At 44.5% G+C, this 25,857-nt stretch overlaps 1 protein-coding gene across 5 annotated transcripts in view; it reads right to left on the minus strand.

Moving 5' to 3' along the window:
• The window catches only part of LOC142497372 (membrane-spanning 4-domains subfamily A member 4A-like), a 68,130-nt gene that overhangs the window by 13,236 nt on the left and 29,037 nt on the right, over window positions 1-25,857 (minus strand). For 3 of the 5 annotated variants that reach the window (XM_075605070.1, XM_075605069.1, XM_075605074.1), the window contains exons 3-5: window positions 14,597-14,725; window positions 10,918-10,974; window positions 8,368-8,535 (exon numbers count right to left, since the gene is read on the minus strand). In XM_075605070.1, coding sequence (XP_075461185.1) covers window positions 8,368-8,535; window positions 10,918-10,974; window positions 14,597-14,725 — 354 coding nt within the window. The remainder of the gene's footprint in view (window positions 1-8,367; window positions 8,536-10,917; window positions 10,975-14,596; window positions 14,726-25,857) is intronic. The other 2 variants (XM_075605072.1, XM_075605071.1) reach the window with 1 other exon arrangement.

A 25,857-nucleotide genomic window follows, 5' to 3' on the forward strand; every position in this document is an offset into this window, starting at 1 on the left:
TTGCAATGAGCCGCATTGGTTTCCTTAAAATACAGCCAATTGTTTAGATGAAATGCTTTAAATGTGGTTATTGTACAAGTAAGAAGGAAATCTCCATATTCTACCTCCATGCGCTCTCTGTCCCATATTAACCTCCACCCATACTGGGGCATGATCCGAGATGATTATATCTTCTATTTTATGGTAAAGATTTGTTTATTAATATGGCTACTCCTTTTTTCCCTACTGCTGGGGAATACATACAGTACATTTACCCACCCAGTCTCTCCTAAGTTTTTCACTTTCTGTCACATCTAGATGAGTTTCCAAAATTAATGCAACTTTGGCTTTAAGACGCTTAAGGTGCTTCAGAATTGTATTTCTTTTGATAGGGGAATTGATTCCTGTAACATTCCTGTAACCCTAAAATATTGAACATACATATCGGCACGGTTAAAATCTACATAGAGTCTCAGACTATAGAAGAACAGTTAGAGAAATCAGCCCCTCCATACACTATATACTCATTATAACAAAAAGACCAATAATTAGGTCTTGATACTTAAACCAGGTATCTTCTGCTGCAACCAGCTCCGTGCCGTATCCTCGCTGCGACCTCTTTCTCCGATTGGTGAATGATGAACCTGTATACGCCTCTGATCCCGCTCCGCTCACCTGTCCTCAATGTCTTTGTGATTATTTCGAGTGTACTTTTCAGCTTCCATGGCCTAAGTAAATATTTTTTACTCCATTCGTCGTGAAAAGTCAGAGTTTCTGGAAACCCCAGATTAAATCTCTTGTTTTGTTAAAACAAAGAGCTACAACGTTTTTCAAACTCTCTCCATTTGTTAGAGACTGCCACCGAATAGTCCTGGAAAATTAATATCTTGGATGCCTCATATGCATTTCCTCCTGAGTCCTTATACAGTAAGCTCGCAAAAGTCTGTTTTTTTTTTCTTCACTAAGGTCCAGCAATTTAGCCATCACTGCTCTTGTCTTTCTCCTTGATATTTTGCTAGGCCAGGTCTATGGGCTCTTTCTACTTTGATGGTAGCCATATCCGAAGGTAACCCCAAAATCTCCAGGGCCATTTTGAGCAGAAATCCATAAGTTGATATGGTTTTACAGACTTCAGTATCCCAATAATTCTTATATTGCTCCTCCTGAATCTATTTTCAAGATCTTCTACCTTTTCCTCCAAGGCTTGATTTTTCTTTTTAAGTTCATGGACTTCTGACTGAGTTTCTCCCAGATCATCTTGCAAGTCTCCCACTCTGTTCTCCACCCCTCCCAATCTTACATTTGGCAAGGAGAGTTACTCTTCAAAATCTTCAAGGGACTCTTATTTAATGCAGGCATTAGCTCTTTTGCAAGTGCTTTGGCCATAGCAGCAAATTCAGAGCTTGTCTCTTTAGGCGCTGCACCCTGTTGTTCTATTTCTACATTCCTTGTAACTCTTCTCTCAGGAGCCATTTTAGGAGAATTGTTTCCTTCTAACTCTTCTCTCTGCTGCTTAGCTGTCCCAGCTTATTTGCTTCCCAGATAGCTATCTATGGTGCTCCAGGGACTGTGCTGTGGATCACAATGTTTTTTTTATTTTTTATTGATGTTTTCCAGCGTGATTTTGCTTTGCAGAGTGAGGCTACACTGGAGCTCAGCCACCTGCGACTGTGCTCAGTTGTGCCATACCGGAAGTCAAGATCCTTTCTGACCCTACATACGAGGCCGCTCCATCACATATGGTGTTTGAAGTGGGATACAGCGCCTCTGGTGGTCAGCAGAAGAAACACATGTAGAGGACACCAGAATAAAAAGCCACAAATTCAAGCAGAAAGACAAGGATCCCTGCGCTGGATAAAGCAACAAACCCGGACTGCACAACTGACCCATGAGAGGTACTGATTCTGCAAGTAAAGTTTGCCACACCAGATATGACTACCAGCTTTGATTGTAGTATATGTGTGAAAAGTGTTGATGTAAAAGTACATTAAGCCATCAGTTTTGCTGCTCCTCCTGTGGTCAGTGTAAAGAATACACGTGGAAATTTACCAGAAAAGAAAATCTGGAAAAGTTTTAACAGGTGGTTTGCTGAAGTCCAGGCTGCACAGCGACAGCAAGACGCAAACGTAAAATGCCCATAGTGTGTTGGGAGTGCGAGGACCCCGGGCACTTGGAAGAGTAGTTTCCTTACGTTCTCGAGTATGAAGGGTCACTATGAGTTCCAGCAGTATGAGGAATATTATCTCCAGCAACTGCCACATCAAGCAACGTGTGGTGGGTGAGGCGAAAATGTAGAAGTTTTATCCAATGAATGTGAGCTCAATACTGCTCATGCCTCAGAACCTACCGAAACAAAGAAAAGAAAGCAGAAAAAGAAAAGAGTTTCTCAACTCACAGCGGAAGTTGCAGAAACATTAAATGATGAGCCTCCAATGTCAGGAAATCACATCAAAAGGAAGCCGAGATGTTCAGCAGCCTAGAGAGACTAGTGGAGTCCTCCTGGAAATGGCAGAATATCCAGACATGAAGGCATGGATTCAAAAGAAGGCGAAAAAAGAAAAGGATGGCAAAAGGTTGATGATTCCTTGAGCCAGGCTACAGGTGCACAAGAGCATGCACTGCAAAGTGCCAGGCATGACTATGATCTCCGTGAATGATTGGTTAAGGAGCAAGAAGCTAAGACTGAGCTAAACAGGGGTCCGTCTCCAGTGATCGCTAAGTGTGTATCTTTGGAGAAGCCAAAGGATCACTTACAGATCGAGTTCAAGGAAATGAGGACTAACCTGGAGCAATCAAATGCTGCTTCTGCTGCTATTGCCGCCAGGGATGAAGAGCCACAGACTGAGTTAGAAGTCTTCAGAAGGAGATTCGTGGTTTCAGCACAGGCACAGCTACATACAGGTATGCATTACAACGCCCTTGAAGGAGTCGGGCAAACTCTAGAGACCGAGAGAGAACAAGAATCTACAAGAGGAGGTCAAGTACTGTATGTAATTAGCACTTTAAGATATAGAGGCTGCCTTGGAGCAGGACAGAGGCAAATCCCTATATTTCCAGTATGAATTTTGTTAGATCAGAACGGAATCTGACAGAAAGAAGAGAAGCATTCTAATACTTCAGAAATACTACAGAGCTCTTATTCAAGGAAGGATAGAGAGAGAAAGTTACAGTATCTGCGCAAATGCTCCGCAACGGTCATCATACAGGCTGCCTACAGAGGGATGAAAGCTCACTGCCATAATAAATCTGCGTTCTTCAGTTTGGAGAATGCAACAACAAAGTGAGAAGTATTGACATTTGAAGCAATGTGTAATTGCTCTCCAGTCAAAAGTCAGAAAGTTTCAACAGCAAAGACTCTACAGCTATATGAAGAAAGCTGCTGGTGTGATTCAGTTTAGATGTAGATCCCCCCACAGAACCAAGCAAGTGGTCTAATTCCTATAACCGCATCTGCAGTGCTGTTTCAGTGCTCCAGTCTGCTTTCCACAAAATGCATAAAAGAAGAACGAAGATGAGACTGAAAAGTGCAATACAAATCCAGTCATGCTACCATACCCACATGGTCCAAAACAGATTCATTACTATCAAAGCAGCCGCTATAAAGATTGTCTATGACTAGAATGAGAGAGAAACATATCCATTATCTCACACTGAAAAAGGCATCACTGGTTATCCAGCAGTGCTTTCGTCTGAGTAAATTAATGTCAACAAAGAGAGGCCCAAGTCTACAAGTATTCTGACTGCTAAAGAGAGGTGCCATGGGGTACAGATAAAGTTGACGAAAACACCGCCAAGGTTGATGTAATGGTGCGAAATGATGCTGAGCCAGGCACAGATGGTTGTACGAGTGACACGGACAAGTAGATCACACAACTCATGGAAGTACTCATTGCCAAGCGAGAGAAAAAAAGGAGGTGGAGTTATGGAAAGATAAACGACCAAGAATTCCTCCACAAGCGGCTAAGCGTGAGGAACTAGAGCGAATACTTGGAGATATTGGGTGAGTGCATAAGTTACAAAGACTTTGGAACCTGTTTTCTCTTCAATCACAACTACACACGAGGGCCCTATGATTGCCCCAAAGGGAAAAAACAAAGTTGCTGATGGGAATTAAGATGTTCTTGGAAAAGAAAATTTCCTATACACACTGGAGAAAAAAGTAACCCAATTTATAGCATTCTCTCACCTAATTGGATGATCGATGAGTTAATTAAAATAGTTTATTGGGATTAATAATAAAATATAGGACTTTAAAAAAAAAAAAATTAACAACCACTATAAATCAAGTTGGAGTTGGTGAACCCCGGATTGTAGACAGTGCTGGAGAGGGTATGTGAGTGTACATACGCTATCCTTAGTGGGACCTTCTATGAGGGAGAAACACCAGTGAAGGTGGGGGTGGGGAAGGTAATAACTGAAATACTGTACCATGAATAAAATGCAAACAGCTGATAGGAGTAATACTATTGTGTTGTTGAAGCACACTATAGATAACCTAGTAGGTAGTTTATTGGTTTGTGAGCAGGTCAAGGTTTTGATCTATGTTAACACAGAGACTAACACGGGTTCCTAGGATAGGAGACCACAGTCTTAAAAGAACATTTCACCAAGGACAACCAGGTCCATGGATCTAGTCGGAAGCTTTGAGTACTTGCACTTGGAATTCAAGTCAAAGAAGAAGAAAAATACATTAAAGCCCAAGGTCTCCAGCAGTGACGACACCTGGAGACTGGGAAATTATGAAGAGACTGGGTTTATCCTTGGGGAATTGCTCACCCTCAGCCCTTTTTTCTTCCAAGTTCCACCCTAGAGGAATCAAAAAGTAGTACAGGTTAGAAGAGACATCTGCTCTCCAAGTAGTAAAGGTTGCTACCAAACTAATTCTATTCTTCTCCTGGATTGGGATTCCTATCGAACTTTTAAGAGACCAGATGACAATTTCAGTATACAGACTCGTGAGGGACGGCTGTGGTGTGGTACAGTTGAACTTGGTACAAATCCCTGTTTATTGTTCCTAAACAGATGGTCTAGTCAAATGCTTTAAAAAAAGATAAAGTTCTTCTGGCATTGGGGTAAATTGTTTCTGCAACTTCTCTTTGCTAACCATGAGGTTCCCAAGTCTTCCACAGGAGTTTCTTGTTTTGAATTGCTGTATGGAAGACAACCAAGAGGGGTCCTGGATGTGGCAAATGAAAAGTGCGAAGACCAGCTCCCAAGGGCAGGCAGTATAGGAAGGTATGTGTTGTACAGTAGAGAAAGGTTAGGTAGACTAGGGGTGTTTGCACTAGGAATCCTACGACTAGAACAGGAATGGTATTGTGATTGTGAGGCCTTGATAAGGGGATTTCAGCCAGGAGATAGAGAGTTAGGTTTTGGGTCATGGGCAGGCCCTGTACAAAGGTAGTAAACTGTTAAATTGGGAGATAATTTTTACCTGAAGAAGAAATTACAGATACAAAATTGGTTTAGTCCATTTGGGGCCTGTTCTCTCTGGTACCACAGAGACTCCGCCACCAGGCCAATTTTTGTCCCACGAATTGGGGGGGAGATGTTTATTGGCGAAGTGGAACCAGGGCTTTACTATGAGGGGAGAGATGAGGGAGTTAAGGGTTAAACTTCCTCATTGTGCAGGCTCTGAAGACCACACCCTAGCTGTAAGCTTTGTTAGGCTGTTGGCAATCAGCTCCTGAGTAAAATAGCCCTTTAAAAGGCTTCTGAAGTACAGGGCTTCCTGTTCATGAACCTGAAGGAGCTGCAGGACAACACAGCCTGCAAAGCAGAGGATCCAAGTTGCCCAGAGGGACTTTCCTGGGAATGGCAGGAACATACAGCCTGCACCAAAGCTCCAGCCTCTGATGGAAAGCAGGTAACATTTGCCTACAGGGTATTGCCTCTCTGTTGGAGAACCCAGACTTCCATTCTGTTGCCAGAGACTAAACACTTTTGTGTGGTTTTGTAGATGTATGCTATTCACTTTAAACCGTGATTCTATTCCTTTGAAAGTGTACTGCAACCTGTGAGGGAAATAAAGGACTTCCATTGCATGAAAGTGGTGTGTGAGCTCCTTTCTGACCCTACCTACGAGGCTGCTCCCTCCCAGTCCCAGAGAATATTGTTGATATGTTTAGGGGAAACTGGTTACAATGTACAGCCAATGCTCAGATGGCTCAGTTTGACCATACCCGGATTACTGCAGATCAGGAAAGATTAGATAATATAGTGAGCATATGGCACATTGGTCGGAGCATTTATAAAGACCAAGTATATAGATGAAACAGGGGCTAAATGGGTTTACTATGTAGAAGTACCTGATCGCAAGGTTGGTAGGGTTAGTAAGCCCGATCCGGACCATTATTGTTAGTGTGTGTGTGTGTGTGTGTGTGTGTGTGTGTGTGTGTGTGTGTTACTACTTACCTATGTGCTAGTGAGTGTCTGATCCTGTTTGGGTCAGATGTCACTGCAGCAATGATTATGCTCACTATAGTTTCATGTGTATTACCTCACCCTCTCTGGAACTGGAGATATATTGTGTTCTGCTCCTACTGCCATAGACCACATATCCATTCAAATATGGGATGTGGTAATATAAAAGAATACTGCTGTATGCGCAATATGTGTATAGCGCAGCTACCTGGATAAGGTTAGGTGCATACGTCTGAATATGTTCATGTGTAAGAATTCTATATGGTATTACAGATTGTATATACAGTAACAAAATGTGTGTGTATGTGTGTGTGTGTATATATATATATATATATATATATATATATATATATATATATATTTATATTTATATATATATTAGAAAAAGAGGAAAAGCGCCAGATCCATGTGTAAAATCCAATGATAAAGGTTTAATGACACGAACAAAGACAAATGCACACTCACACTTTGCCAATAAAATAAGAGCGTTTTATGGGACAAGCCCATGCGCCAGCATGTACCACACCGTGGTAAGTTCGTTCCGTCTCGCTGTGTGAACAATAAGGCTTCACTGCTGCTGGTGTCACCGTCTCAGCGTCTCTCCGGCAAACCAAATGAGCAGCCTGTAGTTCCTATTCAGTATGGCACGTCTTTGAAATGAGTCAGAGAACTTCCTCTCTGTTGTCTGGCTTCTGGCTTCTGAACTGCTCCACCACCGTAGTTCATTGACCACGTGACCTCTGATGAAATCCGCTGAGTCGGAAGAAACACGTAGGGTCATGTGGTCAATGAACTACGGTGGTGGAGCAGTTCAGAAGCCAGACAACAGAGAGGAAGTTCTCTGACTCATTTCTAAGACGTGCCGTGCTGAATAGGAACTACATTTATTTTTTATGTTGTTTTTACTAATTGCACACTTTTTTTTATATATTTTTGTGTTATAATATTTTTAATTTACATCCACCGTCGATTATATGTGCAAGTATTTTCTAGAATAATATAATTCTTTGTTTGAACTGCTGAGTGTGGTGGTCTCTTTACCACTTCACAACTGGTATTGTATGCTGTTTATCTATATGGTACTAGCACCATCCGCAACTGCTTTCACTACTGGAGTGCTTCACAACTTTATTTCAACATAAAAGGAGCCTATTTTGAGCTGTACTCTATACACGCATATTGTGCTCTTGTATGTGTACAAAGCTTTTTCATTGAATAGTGTGTGGATGCATGTATGTATAGTCCATGTATCTGGTGTGCGTACCGTACGTCTATGTATGGTGTGTGGGCAACCTGATTCTTGGGCCTGATTGTTGGACTTTCCCCCCAGGCTAAAATTTTCCAGCCAGCCCCTGGCCTGGACTCATGGCTAATGCCCCACACCCACAGTCGCTCCTACCAACCATTGTGGCTAAGCAGTTCCATCTACTGCACTTACTACCTCACCTGCTGTCTCTAAGTCTCCCAACATTCCACTTCAATTGTAAGCTCTCTGAGGCAGGAATTTCCTTCCTTATTGTCTGACTTGGTTGCACTTATTGTATTATAATTCACTTTACTGGTTTTTTTTTGTGTCACTTTTGTAGACCACAGAGTACACTGTGGGTGCTATATAAATAAAGATATACATACATATACAGAGGCAACATTATACAATTCACATATATATCTACTTGCTAACAACTTTCTTATTTCTATTAAACCACCTGGACAGTAGGTTCATCAGAAGCATGTAAACAAACCTAGCTGCATGGCTACACACGTTCTGTTACCCAAACCTTGTATTGCTTGTAAAGTATCGTTCTGCTGCCCTATTTATGCATTAAAAATGCAACAAGAATTTATTAAGAAAATATCACGTTTTAGTGGGAAAAACAAAACAAAAGAACATTCTTGATAATTTTCCCATTTCTCTCCCAGTTCAGTGTCTTTTTGAAAATAAAATAACCAATAGAGGGAGTTTACCTTTGGCGAAAAAGTTCCTGCACATGTCTGGCTTGTTTTATAATATGAACAATAGGAATCGTCAGGTGAAAAGTAGTATGAAGTAAAAACTAAAAGTAGTGCATATATTACAATTCCAGTAGCAGCTAATATTGCACTGAAAATGTTCATGCCAAGACTCCATCTCATCTAGAAAAAAAAAACAGGTGATTATTTGATGGAAATTATTACCATGATGATTTGTGTCTTACTGTATATTCTTCAACTTTGTTGATTGCCAAAGTATTACAATTGTTGTGTACGGTCTGCTAACAGATGTTACACTACTGCAGATGTACTAGTGGTTAACGCCAGCTTGCTGTGTGAACCTGCATTCTGTAATTTGTATGAATTGGTCATATTGTAATTTCATCCACCTCTTTCTCTCTATTTTTTGACATCTTTGGCTCAGATCCACAAAACGGTGCTAAGCTTTACCATTACTCCCTATCATATGAATGGGAGTATAAAGGGAGTAAAGGCGTGCTAAAGCTTCACACCCTTTTGTGGATCTGGGCCTTTATTTGGTAGAATATTTGTGCGTTTCTCTTATTTTTTCCAACACATCAGTGATCCGACGTTCATGTCAATGAGTCAATGGACTGTCAATAAATAACTGGTTATGAAGAGGTTAATACTTTTCATTGGAATGTAGTACCGGCTTTAACGATGGGAGTACACTGATATTATATTTTATAAAAGGATACCATTGCATGATTGATGTGTGTATGTGACCATTATAATAGTAACAATACCAGCATTTCTGAACGTGTGATCTTCTTAGTCTACGGCCCCGCTCCCTCAGTCAGCGCGCCCGCTGCATGTAGGGAGTGGGAGAGGCGGCCGTGGTTTGAGCGGAGGGGGGCGTGGTTTGAGCGGAGGGACCCGCTACTCCCCCCCCCTCCCTCCACGGGCTCGGTCTCCCGGGCTGCAGGAGGGAGCTGCTGCGGGCTGCTGGAAGGTAAGCAGCTCCCGCTCCCTCCCTCTTCCCCCACAAATGCCCTCCTCACACACGCTGATACACACACACACCACCCCCTACCTTGTGGAGGAAGCTCTCTGACAGCTCCCGCCCCCGCCGCTGATAGGCTCATCAGCGCACCACGTGCCGAGTCACCGCTCGGGATCACAATTTTCTTGCATCCCCTGGCGGCTGACGCGTTGTGAGCCGTGCAGCGGGGGGTGGGGGGGACTGGGACCGGCTCAAGAAGGATACCCCTGCTGGTGAGGAATGTGCACGCGGCCTCACGCGCCGCCGGACGCAGAGGGACCAAAGCCTTACAGTGTGATTCAAAATGTTATATCTATTGTCCACTTTTAGATTAGATTTTATTTGCCAGTCTTCAAATCTTTTCTATTTCATTTTCCATTAAATAATATAAACGCTTTTATTTGACGATGTTTCTACGTGTCTGCAAGAAAAACAAATACCCCTCCAAGGGTCCTTTATATTTTGTGACAGGATTTATGGTGTGAAAAGGTGTTTTATATTCTGCGGGGAAAGTGCTCCATTAAAGAACTTTTCTTGCTTGAAAATATATCATTCCTTTTGGAGTGTTTATACTGTATTTGACAAATATTCAAATTGATGTGTTTTATACAACGAGAGTATATATTCAATAAGAGATCATATTGAATTATTGCTCGCGTTATTACAGTATATGCCTGAAACATTCTGTGTAATGCATAACATCCAGTGCTGAAGCTGGCTTTTAAAAAAAGTAGTGTCTGTGTGTGATCAAAAGAAAACTCAATTTATGGAACATTTAGACCATATTTTAATTCAAGGGTGCACAAACAATTCAGTCTGCGCCCCCTGGCTGCTCTTCTACCCCCACCCCCCCCCTCCCCGTTTACTCGATTGTCGGTATTTTCTGATGTAACGACATCATGTGACCTCCTCTGTGTAATTTCACGCTGCGTCGCCAGAAGCCGCCAGAGAGCAGGTAAGTGAGTTACAGAGGCCTCGCGCCCGCGCTCCCCGGCATTTAATTGAAATGTTTTGAGGAAAAGCGCAGGGCCCTGTAAGCGTCGTGCTACCCCCAGAAAATACTGCGCACCCCTAAATAAATCCCTGTTCGTTTAAAAAGAACTAATAGTGTGTAAATTAAACATTCAGTGATTGTTTAGGTTTCTAAATACAAAACTAGTAGTACTCCCAGTACCAAAAGACTTCTGATGGCAAATAGGGCCATATTTACTGAGCAGTCTTCTATATTCTGGTGCTGAAGGTCACCTTAGAGCCTATTTAAGTCAATGTTCTATAAGGTGTCTCCAGCCCCACAAGATATCTTATGACACAAAAGTACTTGGTAAATATGGGCTCTAGTGTTTTTATAGTCGGACGTATCGTATTTGCCCGAATATAGTGCTATGTTTTTTTCCATAAAACATGCCAAATACCTTTTATTTTTCATGTAGAACACCTTCAAAACTTTAGGGTCATATTATGTGCGAGGCCATACTATATTCAGGCCAACACGGTCATTCCTTTCTTTTTATCCATAGTTCATATAGATTCCTCTACCTTACCTTTCCCAGCGTTGGTTTGATGGAAGCCGCAAGTGAGATTGCCCCAGAAATAATATACTAAAAAGAGGAGGGAAAAAAGGAATGTTAATATATATCTGCTGACTGACTCATGGAAAACAGTGTGATGGATAAACCTTTCTCCCTTCTCTTTCCTCTCCCCCCTTGTGTTTTTCACTCTACGTTCCATTCCCCTACCCCCCTTATTTTTACTGCTCATCAGTCCAATTTCACTTGGACTTCTACTTTTCACCATTGATCCTGCGTATGCACTGCGTTTATTTTCATTTACTTACAGTATCACAATTTATCCTGTGTATGCACTGCGCGTTTCTATTTATGTACTGTGTGCCTATTTGGTTCAGTTCAGTAAAACATTTTCTTTTTTTACGTATTCCTGTGTGCATGACTTATTATTTCTTGTTTTAGTGCTTTGAACTCTATTCAGGTAGCTGCGATAAGATCACTGCCACATCAAACGGTTTGGCATGTTCCAACCGACAGGTCTGACATTTGCGTTATCACGGTATTCAGAAAGAGTTCTTGCAAGTCAGATACCATTCGGTAAGAAAATTCAATACCACTTGAGTTAGCAGTGTCTTTAGCTGTGTCTTTTTCTAAGTTCTGCCCGTGCGATCTGCCTGCAGTCTGTAAGAGCTGCACAGAGAGAGCTGCATCTCCCTGCACAGCTCTAACAGGCGAGTACTGTTTTTATTTTTGCATTATTCAACAATATTTATCATCTACTGTATATTCTCAAAATATTTGTGACAGTTGCTATCCAGGTGCTTTCTAAGTAAGTTCTATAGATTAATTGGCAGGAGCCAAAGCACCGCACCACGAAATGAACGAGTGAAAGAGGACGAGTTAAAAAATGATTTATTCCAAAAATAGAGGATTACACTGACATGTTTCGCTCCACGGAGCTTTATCAAAGTACACTTAGCTCATTCATTTTGTGGTGCAGCGCTTTGGCTTCCTGCCAATTTCTCTGTCTGCTCATCATTCCCTGTGCATCGCACATAGGACTTATACCCTGCAAGTGAAGATTCCCATCATCTTGGATTCAACTAAGACAGAAGGTCATCTCTCTGTGAGTAATACTTTATCTTGTTGGACTGTCTTGATATACTTGGAGGTTTATATGTGCGTTGGGACATACTTGGCTCATATATACTCTATACAGATTGGCACCCTAGTTCAACGCTATCCTCCACAAGACTCATTAAGAGTTTCTGATATTATGGATACTTGCTAAAGGGGTTGTATCTCATATTATACCTGTATGACTTAAGGAAGGAAACAGAACTACTATCAAACCAGTTTTTTTTTCTTTTCCCTATAGTGTATCCCATGCCTTAGTGCCCCAGTTCTCCCTATCTCAGGGAAACTATATTAAGTAAGTTTTCTGCAGTGTTTTCACATCATCGCACATTTTCTAACAGTTGCTAATATCCCAAATTCGCAAACTTTCCCAAAGTTTTCAGTCGTCTCTGATAAATGATCAATTCATTCTGCGCAAATGAATACACTCCTGGGGTAATTCAATTGAATATATCCAGGGGTTTAATTAATAGAAGTGCCGGATTAATCAATCTCTGATGCGGTTTAGCACACCCTAATCCAACGTTAACTGTCATAGACTTGAATAGTAGTTAAAACCAGATCAGGGTGTGATACTGATGAATCTGCCCCAATGAGTTGTATTGATTTGCAAAAACTACCACAGGATAGCAGAATTCATTACAATAGCTATAAGTCACAGTATTAGTAGGCAGAAAACATTCTTCTTCGCCCAACAGAAAGTTTCTTATTACAGTACTTCCTACAGTAACTGTGAGCAGGGGATGTGATGCTTTGAACATTATGTACAGTGGGGTTTCTAGGTACAAAATAAGCAGTTTGCGGTGCTAACAAGGGGTTCACCACATCCATGGATATCCAAAGTACACTTTTCTACTTATCTTTGTAATACAGTATGCTTATTGTATGTATGTATGTGTATGTTTATTTGTATAGCCCATCCATATACAAACACTAATACATAATAATAGGACACATAAAAAGTAAACATTAGTGACCATGTTCACTTGCATACAGTAAAAATATACATTATATACAGTAAAGAAATCAAATATTATTTAACACATTAAACAATGAAGGTGTCACAATGTGTTTCCACTGTTTAAGGTTTCCTGGTGGATGAGGGCAATGGGTGCCTATAAATTCAGAAAGAAAACTATTACCCGTGTTTTCTATTTTCATTCATTCTCTTTTTGTTTAAAACACACCTTAAATAAGTTATGGGGGGTAAAATAAAAGTGACAAATTGTCCACCGTATAGCATACAGCAAATGAAAAATATCACTTGTGAGCACATTCATGTCTCAGACACGTCTGCACCCCTGCCTTTCAACCATTATCTCCTAGCATACAGTGCTTCCACTGCAGCAAGGGATTCTGGGAAATAACATGCAAATGAGCTCACAGTGTCACCTTTTGCTTCAAATCCATTTTAACATGGACGACTATAAGACAATGCATGCTGAATTGCACAGCTTTTCAGCACAGCCTGGGTTAAGTACATAGCCAGTAAAACCTACTCACAGGTTTTTAGCCCCAGAACTTATTTATGGTGTGGTTGAAACCTATCCCAGCTTCAATTTGCAAAGCCAGTATAACCAGCCTCACACTGATGAGATTCAAAAGGTTGAAACAACTGTCTGCGAGTAGGTTTACTTAATAGAAGGATAATGGTGCAAAACAGGGTTACAGACCTTTCTGAGACGTGAATGTGCTCACACAGTGTTTTTTTTACAGTTTTTTTACAGTTTTTTTTTTTCAAACTCCTTTGAACGTTTCAATGGGGCTCAATAATAATAATACTATGATTATTTCAGTGCAGATTCATGCCGTACTGGCAAAGGGCTTGTTTAATAGAATTCAGCATTCATTATATATGTAATAAAAGTTTGTACTATGGAGGAAAAAATGTCTTCGCGCGCTGCTTTGAGGGTTATCTGGTTCAAGTAATACATGATTTATTATTACTTTTTGGGGGGGCAACTTTGATACTCCCCCAAAATACCCCTTCCCCAGTATTTCTCTGCTGCTGACACCATTGAAGTATTCACACTTTTCATTATTTATCTTGGAAAAACACTTTTTTTGTAGTTCTAGATTCACTGATAAGCCTAAAGAAGACAATTGAATGAGTTAAAATTGTACATTTTTGGGACCATTAAAATAAATAGGTTTAGCTTTGGATGTCATTGATGTGACTGATATTTATCCTTTCCATCCATGTACTATCATGTCCCAGTGAATCCTCCTTGTCACACCTTCCCCTTTATAATACTACAGGTACCCAAGTGCTGACATTTCTCCAAAATATGCGTGAATAACTTTGTCTTGTGTCTCTGGTTACAAAAATTCTGTACACTAGAATGTAAATGAATGACACATTTTTGTTGATCTATTAAAAGGCATTACAACCTATAAAAAATGTTTTTTCCTTTTTTCAGGACCAATACAGCAAGCAGAATGCTGCATTGCATTCTAACATATGTCATTGATCTGCTCCTTAACTCCTCCTATTGATGCAAAAATTAAATGTGTCAATGACCCATAACTGTGAGTTAGTGTGATCCCTGAATGAGTTTGAATGGATATATTTTCTTACCGCTATTCCAGACCACAATGGTATGCCAGGGACAGTCAGGGCATGCAGGTGATGGCAGCTCTCTCTGCAGGCTAAAGTTAAAACCACGCCAAAAGCAATTTCAACTATTCCTGAAAATATCTGAGTCACCTGTAGAAGACAAGATGAAAGCACACATGTGAAAGCCATATCCTAAAATATTGAAGAGATATTCTATTGTAGTATTTTGAAAATGTTGGAAATCTTGTCCTGCTATAACTCGGAGCAGAGCCAGCCCGTCCATTGGTGAACCTACGCAGTCGCTTAGGGCTCAAAGGTCCTAGGGGCACATTAATAATAATATTATTAGGGCGCGGAGCGGAAGTGGAAGACTATGTCAGCGGAGGGAAGACGTTGAGACATCGGGCTGAGGTGGCTAGGCTTTGGCAGGTGAAAACATCCGATTGGAGCAGGAGCACAGGAGATGGCAGGTGAGGTACGCGCTGTAGCACCGGCAACAGAAGTCAGGTGCCGGAAGTCATACACCGGTCAACATCCGGTGTTACAGAGCGTACCTCCCCTGCTGTCTCCTGCGCTCCTGTTTTCGCTTTCCACAGCCAAGCCACCGCCGCCCGCTGTCTCAATGTCTTCCCTCCGCTTACATCGTCTTTTACTGCCGCTACGCTACCTGACTCCTATGCTGCTCCACTCCCGCTGTGTCGCCTGGTAAGTGAAGGAGGGGAGGAGGGGTGCGCAAATGTCGGATAATACTTTCCATATTATCCTACATTATTGGTTATCCGACACGGCATTGGTCCCGTTTAGGTCAGATAACCAGGATTCTACTGTATTATGTTGTATTTATTTTTCTTTTTTTAATTTTATTATTTTACTTTTTTTGTCCGATATTTTGGCGCCCTATTTTTATTTTGTGTCGCACCCCCCTCAGCCCCGATACCTTCGCCACTGTTTATTTTATTTATCTTATTTGTTATACAACTGGGGCGCAAATTTTAAGTTTCGCCTAGGGCGCATGAACCTCTTGCGCCGGCCATGGGAACATCACAGATACTGAACAAGTAATTGATGGAAACAGGTTTGCCAGGCGATAAAAGACCCATTTCTAAAACGTCTTCTGTGCTAAAATCCCCGGCCTAAACCTTTAAACAAGGTTATTATAGCTTAAGCATTGCTGCAAAGCGTCACTGCACTATCCACTGTGCTTATTCTTCTTAGGCCACGATTATGGAAAGTGCGATGGCGCGTGCGATTTTGCGCACTGCGTGAACAAAGTGCCACAGCTGATACGGGACAGCCATAGTGTGCGCTAGTGCAGGTACGATGCAGAGCGACAAAATCGGGTTTCCCCGGTGCCCCTCTGTTCCCTGACCTTTGCGCGCAATCGCGCTCAGCAGTAGAGGAGGGGACAGGAGCGGGCAGCATTACGGCGTGTGCAGGGAGCGGCGAACGACTTGCCGGAGGCTCCGGTGGCTTCCTCCGTCGGCCACCACCATTTTGGTTATATTGCGCATGCACGAAGTGCCGCGCATGCGCAGTGCAGGTGCGATTAAGCAGAGGGGAATCCGTAGGGGACTACAAGCCCCATGATACCTAGGGGCATACCACACATGATGCCAGGGAGCCAATAGCATGACCAGATTCCCCTGCACAGAGAGAGATACATTTTGCGCGCTGTGAGGAGCATGCCAGTCGGAAGAGGGACAGCAATGGGTCAGGTTGTATCCAGGGATTGGTACTCCTCTGGGCCAGGCCAGACTGTGTCCCCCATGCCCCAGTTAGGCCCTGACTCACAAGTAGAGCAGCGATTGCTTTAGGGACCGGCCCTTAGATAGGGACTCTGCTCCATTAGCTATTTGATAGGTAGGGGTATAGCTGCTACACTGCGCAGCCCTGAAAAGTGGGCTCTGGGACCAGAAGCCACAAAAGACAAAGAAACAATACTGACGGTGACATTATTCACACCGGATATCACCCAACATGGTGGCGGATGACGACGTCGGACCGGACGGATTCCCTGTCGTATTCTGCGGAACCCGGGTGCAGGAGCCCCGGGCAGGTATCGTTCTACAAGTGCACCAACACTGTACAGCAAGGCACTGATCACGCCTAAACGGTGGGGGTACCACTTGGGGACACTTATGTGGTAGAGTGGCCAAGGGCCCCGGACAGTACTTTGGACACAGCTAGGGGGTAGCATGGTGGTGGGTGTATATACAAGTGGTGTATATACAGAGTGTATATACAAGTGACACTCCTTTATGAGTGATCGACATATATCCTATGTGTGTATTTAGTAAAGGTCATAAGGTTACAATTATATTCTGTGTGGTACAGTATGATTATTTGTTCCTGAATGGGGCTTTCCCAACCCATTAGGATCCCGTACAGGTGGAGGCGCTGTCATCCAGTATCTAGGGTGTACCTCAGGCTCTCAGTGGCGGAGGCTCAGGTCTCTGTGAGCCAACAGGTAATATCAGCACCAATAGACTCTTCACATAAAAGGGAAAGAGGGCTACATACACGTCATAAAATAAATGATGAAGTGATTAACTCAAATGATGTCATAAAGTAGAAAGTGTTACATCACAAAATGTTTATAGAAGACTATATAAAGTCCCTGGTAAACTCTGTATGACAGTTAAAGCCAATATTGTATTCAAATGTTTACTAATATTTCCATTTGGCAACAGAGTCAAGCAGTAATCCCCCCGTTTTTTCTTTTCTTTTAATATCACATTAATATTATTATTATTTTTAATAACAATCTGCAAGATATCTCACTGATAGTTTGTATAGATGTAACCCCTGTGTCTGCCCAGCAACAACGGAACATTGCACCCTAGCAGGTTCCTCTCCATGGACATATGACTATGCTAAGCCAGTAAGAAGGCTGGTGAAAGAGGAGGGACTATGAGAGGGAGTGAACCTTAGGTGCTGGCAGCAGCCTTGACAGATCAGATCTTCATGGAGCTGAGGATGTGAAGCTGTGTCCAGAGCCGCCTGCACGTGTCCCACATGGAAGCAGGAGAGCTGATCAGTGAGTGAACCCAGCTACAGAGAAGCAGAGCAGGAGACAGGTGGCTGATGGAGGGGATCCCCCGTGGAGACAGAGGAAAGTGGTACTATCAATAACTGGAACAAGTCCACACAACAAGAAGTACTACACTATATATCTTTTTGCAGCACAGGCCTGTAACTTACATTTTAGTTCATGAGCTCCAACAAGATACCAGTATCACAAAGCACAGCCTAATCACCCAGGATTGGGAGGCCTAGTACAAGGACTTTAACACACACACACACACACACACACACCTGTGCAGTGTCTTGTGTCAAGTGTTTATATCAAATTACATTGTGTATGTACTGAATGATCCTCATATTGTTATATTGGTGCCTAGCAATAATTACATTCTGAATACCCTTGTGTTATAAATATTACTGTGGTCTGACTAAAAGTGTAAGTTCTGCCGGACAGCTGTCACGTATGTATGACACATCATATCAGAAACAGGAGTGGCTACCGATCCACCTGAATTAGAAGTCATTATGTCTTGGCCGAAGCCTACCCAGCTGACAGAGTTGCGGTCCTTCCTGGGGTTCTGCAGATATTATAGACGGTTCGTGAACACCTTTTCAGTCATATTATAGACATTGACACAGTTGCCAAAAGGTTATCTGCCACCACTAGGACGCAGCATGGCCATAGGGGCCACCAGTCAAGACTATTTTAAAATGAACGAGCCATTTGTGAATAGATGGACTCATAAGTGTGAAGAGGCTTCCCAAGCCATAAAGGCGCCAGTAGCCGCATTTGCAGATCTACAAAAGCTCTATGTACTGCATGTAGATGCCAGTTTAGATGGGTTGGGAGCAGTGCTATGCCAAGAGCACCCCAAGGGACTAAGACCAGTAACATTCCCGAGTCAGGGGTTAGTGCCATCAGAAATAATATACCCGGTGCACAAACTGGAGGTTTTGGCATTGAAATGGGCGGTAGTGAACAAACTGCAAGGCTACCTATATGGTGCCACGTTTGTAATACAAACAGACAAAACCCTCTTTACCTATATTCTAATATCAGCGAAGCTGGATGCCACGGTCACAGGTGGTTGGCAGCATTGGCTACTTACGACTTCAGCCTAAAGTACAGGCCCAGGAAACAAAATATTGATGTGGACACACTGGGTCGCTCCAATCAATGATGGCCATTGGAGAGCCATTTCCACAGCTTGTGCAAGCAAATAGAAGTGCAGATACAGATAACGATTGCAAACACTAATAGAGTGGCTGACAGTCTGGGGATATCTCCCACAAGGATACCCATATTGTACTCACGCCCAGCACAGTTGACTATGGAGGTGTTGCCCAGACTAAACCGACAGGAACTATCCCGATCACCACAGACCAAGACTTGAGAGAAGTGTGGTCAGCCCTGAAGGATCAGAAATCGGCCCAAGCAGTCATTGGAAAGCACCCGGAAAGTTGTCTCCTTGTAAAACAATGGGATAACCTGGTGTTTATGAGTGGGGTAATGTTCAGAGCTTCTAAGAAGTTGCAGCCCTGGTAACTAAGCAACTGGTACATAGCGCCTGTCACGGGAGACCAATGCTTTTAACACAAAAATACCCAGATCCTTTGATTGAGCAAAACGTGAGATAAAATAAATTGTAATTTATTCACACAATGAACAGCTTAACTTACAAAACTTACAAAATAATACGAACATACACTTTGTTACATCTGGTTACAGGAAAGATCTTAGATGGAATCTCAGGTGAATCTTTTTACAGCATGTTGAATCTACCTCCAAGCTGGATGCACAGACTTTTAAAACCTCACAAGTCCTATCTTTACACTGTGCAACCAATCGCGGCGTGGGAACAAAACATCTTGTCCTTCTTAGGAACTAGGACTACCGGGCTTGCCCAAGGACTCTGGGACGGAGTAATAACCCCTACGGTCAGCATCTCCTCTATCTCCCTCTCCATACTGGTCTTGACCTCTGCTGACACTCTATAAGCGTGCTTATGCAGAGGCCGCATGTCCCCTGTGAGCACTGGGTGTTTTGTGAGATGTGTGGTCCCTGGCATATCAGTGAAGAGGGCCCAATACTTAGCTAGCATGTCCCTGGCTTCTCCCTTCTGCCTAGCACTCAACTGTGCCCCTATCTCCACCTGCTCCACAGTGTTTCCCTGCCTAGCCTCCCCTAGGAGATCAGGCAGAGCATTGCTCGCCGGATCCTCCAGCAGTGGGCTACAAATGGCCATTACTGCTCCCATACTCGGTGCTCTGTACTCTTTCAACATGTTGACGTAATATGTCTTATGCTTCTCAGGCTCTACCTGTACAACGTAGTTGTACTCATTCACCTTTCGGATGACCGGGTACGGTCCCGACCAGGCAGCCATCAACTTGTTCTCCCGAGTGGGTTTGAGAACAAGCACCTGCTGTCCTGGGATGAATTCTCTGCTACGGGCATTCCGGTCATACCATTGATTTTGCTTGGTCTGAGCGGCCCTGAGGTGGTCCTGGGCCACCCCCATGAGCATCTCTAACCGGTCTCGAAGATCTACTACATACTGGATCACTGAAGCATCAGTAGCAGTAGCCTCCCCTTCCCATCCCTCACGGAATAGGTCCAGAGGTCCACGTACCCTGCGGCCATATAGTAGTAGCTAGAAGGGGGAGAAGCCTGCAGATTCCTGCGGTACCTCTCAGTAGGCAAACAGCAAGTGCTGTAAATGAATCTCCCAGTCTTTCCCCTCCGCCTCTATAAAGGTCCGAAGCATCTGCTTCAGGGTACCGTTAAACCTTTCACATAATCCGTTTGTCTGGGGATGGTATGGGGTAGTGCGCCGGTGCTGTACACTGCATGCATCCCAGAGACAATGTAACAGTTCACTCATGAACTGCGACCCCTGATCGGTTAGGACCTCACTAGGGAAACCTACCCTAGAAAAAATGTTCAGCAAAGCTGCTGCCACAGTCTTGGCATCTATGGTGCCAAGCGCTACCGCCTCAGGTTACCGGGTGGCAAAATCCACCACCGTGAGGATGTAGCGCTTCCCTGACCTGCTAGGAATCATAAGGGTCCTATAAGATCCATCGCTACTTTCTGGAAGTGTTCCCCTATTATCGGTAGGGGTTTCAAGGGTGCCTTCACACGGTCACCCGCCTTACCCACTCGCTGGCAGGCATCACAAGAGCGGCAGAAATTGCCCACATCTCGAGATGCCCCCGGCCAGTAGTAACGCTGTAATAACCGGGCTCACGTTCTGTTGACCCCCTGATGTCCCGCTAACGGAATAGAGTGAGCTACCCGTAACAGTTGCTGTCAGTACCCCTGGGGCACTACTAGCTGTCGCTTACCGGTCAATTCCTCCTCTATCCCTGGGTTCCCTTCTTCTCTATACAGGAGTTCCTTATCCCATAGGCAGTGCTCAGTGCCTTCCCCTGCCTGAGATTCGGACGCCCGAAGTCTCATGCCGGCCAGGGTAGGATCTGTCTTCACTGCCTCCCTAAACTGGGCTCCTAATTCTGGCCACCCCCCAGTCATGTCATTGTCTGGAGAATGGGGAAGGATCAGGGGAAACAGTAAGTCAGTCTGTGGTTGCAACTGATCCTGGCTTACCTCCCCGGGCTCCTCTGCGCCCTCCGCTAACGTTGGTCCCAAAGGCTGGGGGACTGGCGCCACCGCCATTGCCGCTGTCTGGCTCCGGGTAACCGCCGCCACTGCAGCGGGCTTGGGCACTCGGTTATAGGTGCAGGTCATCGGTCCCAGATCGTTGCCAAGAAGAACATCGGCATCCAAACCGGGTTAAACTCCCACCTCCCGCACACCCTGGCCCTCCCCCCAATCCAAAAAGATTCTGGCCACTTGCAGGAAACGTGGCTCTCCGTCGGCCACAGTGATCTGTATCCCAGGGCCTGGGATCAATCCCTCTGGCCGGACCATATCAGGTCGGACCAGGGTCACTGCAGCTCCTGAATCCAGCAAGCCGACTGCTTGCCGGTCACCAACTGTGACCGGGGTGAGATGTCTGCTCCGGCCGTCCGTCTGCTGCAGGTCCGCGCTGAGATGTCCTCCGCTCCTGGCTGTAGGCACCGATGAAACCGGGACAGGTGCTGCATGGGAAGTCTCGCTGGGAGTTGGTTCCATGACCGGTCCGAAGTCTTTGGTGGAAGCCACCCGCACACGGGCTACCGGCTTCGCAGCTGGGGTGCGTTGCCCCAGATGGGGTCCGCCAGAACGTAGGGGTTCCGGGCAATCTGGTCTGATGTGACCAGGGCGGTTGCAGTTGTAGCACCGGCGCTCGTGCCGGAGCTCCCCCGCCTTCAGTGGACTGCTGCCCGCAGGCGGCCTCTGAGTCCATTGGGGGGTATTGGCAGACCTTTTGGCCAGTGCCGCCGCCGCCACCGTCGCCTTGGCTACTGTTTTGGCGGTCATCAGGGCTCGGCTGGCCACATAGTCATCTGCAAGCCTCGCCACCTCCTGGTAAGTCTTGGGCTTCTTGTCGTACACCCAAGCCCTCACCGCCGGCGGGCACTGCTCCATGAGCTGCTCCTGAAAGATGAGGTCCAGCAGGCGTTGGTAAGTCCGTGCCTCATAGCCCTCCACCCAGCGTATCCCGTATAAAGCCATGCGGGTCACGTAGGTAACATAGGACTCCTGGGGCTGCCTCTCCTCCTGCCGGAATGTACCCCGGTAGGCTTCAGGGGTAAAACCGTACTGAAACAGTAACAGTTATTTCAGGTGTTCGTAGTCATCAGCATACTCATCTGGAAGCGCCATCATCGTCTGCTTAGCCAATCCGGACAGTAAGGGGTCCAAACGTGCAACCCTATGCTGGGGAAGCACTTTGTACCGCCGGCACTGTGTCTCAAAGTTCTTTAAAAAACTGTCAATCTGGTCAGTGCCTTCCACGAACTTGGTGAGACTGTGCTGATCCAGTTTAAGTTCATCATTGTTGGGTTGGACAGGGGAGCAATAAGCGGGTCTGTTCACTGCCATAGTGATAAACTGCAGCCGCTCCTCCGGTGTCCCTCTGTCTCCCCACGCAGTAATCAGTGCCAACATTTCAGGGGTGAACGGACTGGTAGCCGCAGCAACCAGTACCCCTCCTGTTGCACTGCTCCCGGGAGGTGCACTCGTTCCCTCACCGAGATTCCGCCGCCCCGGCACTGGGTTCCTTCCCTGATCTCCGGGTGGCTGCATAAGGGCAAGCTGAGCCGTATCCTGAGGCTCTGCAAGCCGGGCTTCATAGTCACCGATTGCGTCAACCATGTCTGCGACCTCCTGGTTCTCATAGGGCAGTCCATATTCACGGCACTTGTCCTTCAGCTGAGCTCGGGTCCACATGTTGGATGAGCCTTCAGCCTCGCTCATGGTTCAGTCGCAGCAGTGAGGTGGTGTTACAACTTCGGTTAACTGTTGCACTACTACTGTGTGTTCAATATCTTTAGTCCCAGGAACTTGCAATTACCATCAAGTTCCTACTATGTTACAGTATCCCGCAGAATACTGTAACACAGGTCCAGTACAACCCCGCCGCTGCCACCAGTTAATTATAGAGCTTGTCACGGTAGCTTATGACAAGATATAATGAACACCAAATATCTGGGTTGAACTGAACGAGGCTTAGATATAATAAAATATAATTTATTCCTTAAATAAGGTGAACACAGCAATATAGTACAATTAATAGACAAGAAGATAACACTTACTTAGGGATGGGGGATGGAAAAGTATCCAATAGCAATTCTCCAACAGTCCAGTGACATTCAAGATGGTATCAGAAGCATAACTCCAGCACAACTCCAGCAATCCAGTGACATTCAAGATGGTATCAGAAGGGCAACTAAAAACTGTAGGGTTGACACAGTTTATATACCTGTGCAACCCTATTCTTAACATTGAACACAGCCTATTGGTGAACAATTATCTAACGTGGAGACTAACAGACTAACAGACTAATCCATGCCCTCAGGTAACAGAGTTTGTTGATTGACTAATACTTAATCCCTAGACATTGGGTAACAATCAAGGCAGTTACTTTTTGATCACCGGGCTTAGGCTACTCAGCCATCTGGCCTTCATGACCTATTAGTCTAGCAAATGGCGTCTGCATTTTCAGAACAGATCCAAAAATAAAATACATATACACTTTAATATCTACACATATTAATAAGTGCCATTCTGGTGGACTCAGTGGGGCGACCTTTGCCAGTTTTTAATGCCTACAGTGACTCCACATATTGGCCAAATATGAACTCTCTGCGACCTCCCGAACTGGAGATACAGAAATGCACTTTAAAACATTAAAATACATGCTTATAATGAAAACATGGGAACAGGGGAACATACATTTTCAAGGTATAACAAGGTGCAAACCTCATCCCTGGACTTCAGTCCAGTTAACCCCTTGTCTCTCTGGTGAGGTCAGGGGATGGCCATATGGGGTGCAACCCCTTTAATACCGGGCCACCCCCTTTATCCCTCTACACCCTTATCCCTGGGGGGAGAGACACAGGCATTTTGAATAGATTTGCAGTATTAACACCCTTGCTGGGTTGCAGAGCTGATGCTCTACAATTCCCAATCTGGCTCAGGGGCACCCAGCTGGACATACCTTTATTTATTGGCCTGGGTATGCCCTCACCGTCACGTTATAGACAAGTGGTCCTATGTTCCCTGCATGATGGTCATGGCCATTTGAGCACCGACAAAACAATGGTATTAGTGAAAGATCGATTCTATTGGCCCAAGATGGCATGAGGAATATTGTAAGAACTGTGGAATGTGTGTGCCGAGAAAGACATTGCCCACCCGGGTCATACCATTAATCAATTTCAGCAACAGTGGACCACAGGACCTGGTCTGCATGGACTTCTTGTCTCTAGAGCCAGATAGCAAGAACACCAGTAATATTCTAGTGGTCACAGATCATTTCACCCAGTATGTACAAGCATTCCCAACAAAGGGCCAAAGAGCCACTACAGTCACCAAAGTGCTCTGGGACAAATATATTGTTCATTATGGATTGCCAGCAAGGACGGGACTTCGAAAGCTGACTCATCAAGGAATTACTGCACATCTGTGGGATAAAGAAGTCCAGAACCACACCTTTCCACCCACAGGGGGATCCGTCACTCAAGAGATTCAATGGGACCCTTCTGAATATGATGGGCATCCTAAATAATCAAGTGAAGGAACGATGGAGTCAGCATGTGTGTAGTGAGGAGAGGGTTAATCAGACCTAAATAAAGGTATTACATCCTGCTGATTAAGCCCAACTCGCATTGGGAATGAAGAGGTTAAAAGTATTTGCACTGCACTGCTGTATTTTCCTCAGTACACAAGGGTGCTGACAAGAGGAAAGAGGTCTTGAGCAGAAAGGATCTGCTGAGATCAAGAAACCCAAAGACCTATATTCCTGGACACAGGGGACCCAGGAACCTACCAGAGACTGACATGAAGGGCCACCTGCTTTAAGTTCCAGGACGGCCAGTTCCAGGGCTAATTGCAAAACACAACGTTACTGGCACCATCAGAAACTTTTTCCCATCTCTCCTAAGGAGCAACCTTTTGATGTGAGTGCATTTTCCTAAATGAACTAACCAAGTTGTATTTTGTTTTATTCTGACCCCTCCTCATTGTGGTTTTGTTCTCTTTTCTTATTGCAGGTGTCCTGGAATCACCAGTGAAACCATGCGCCGGAGAATCTCCCTTTTTTTTCATACCTGATATTGTGTAGAGGATGCTGAATCACCTCTAAGAACTCTGGCAGCAGGACTTCACTGTGTGTGGGACTGAACATTTACGTGTACATCAAATTACGGTTGGCGCTACTATAACCCCCTTTTCCTTATAACTGCTGTATTTGCCCTGTCCCAGCCTTCTTAAACCCATTTGCAGGCTATTCTCTGCCTACTGCAAAAGAAGTGAATGCAATGCCTGTTATATTCTTTTTAGACACAAGATGGAGTTGTGAGCGCTGAAGCAGCGCTGATTGAAGAAGCGTGGCTGCGGTTTAGAGGTCTGTTAGAAATGGGTACCCATGCTTCCATCTATTCGACCTCGTAACCACAAGTCAATTGAATAATTGGCTTGCTGTTAGATTTGAAGTGGTTTACCGATAAAATGTATCCGTACCTCGTTAGCCCCGTAACTTGAAAGGCAGAAAGTCTAATGCCGTGGGAAGTGTGTCAATTGACGTGAGAAGTAGGTGAACTTGACTCCCCACAAGAAAGCCTTTCAATTAAGGGGGCTAACTCGCGAA

Source organism: Ascaphus truei, chromosome 6, assembly GCF_040206685.1.
Source record: "Ascaphus truei isolate aAscTru1 chromosome 6, aAscTru1.hap1, whole genome shotgun sequence".
NCBI classification, from domain to species: Eukaryota; Metazoa; Chordata; class Amphibia; order Anura; family Ascaphidae; genus Ascaphus; species Ascaphus truei.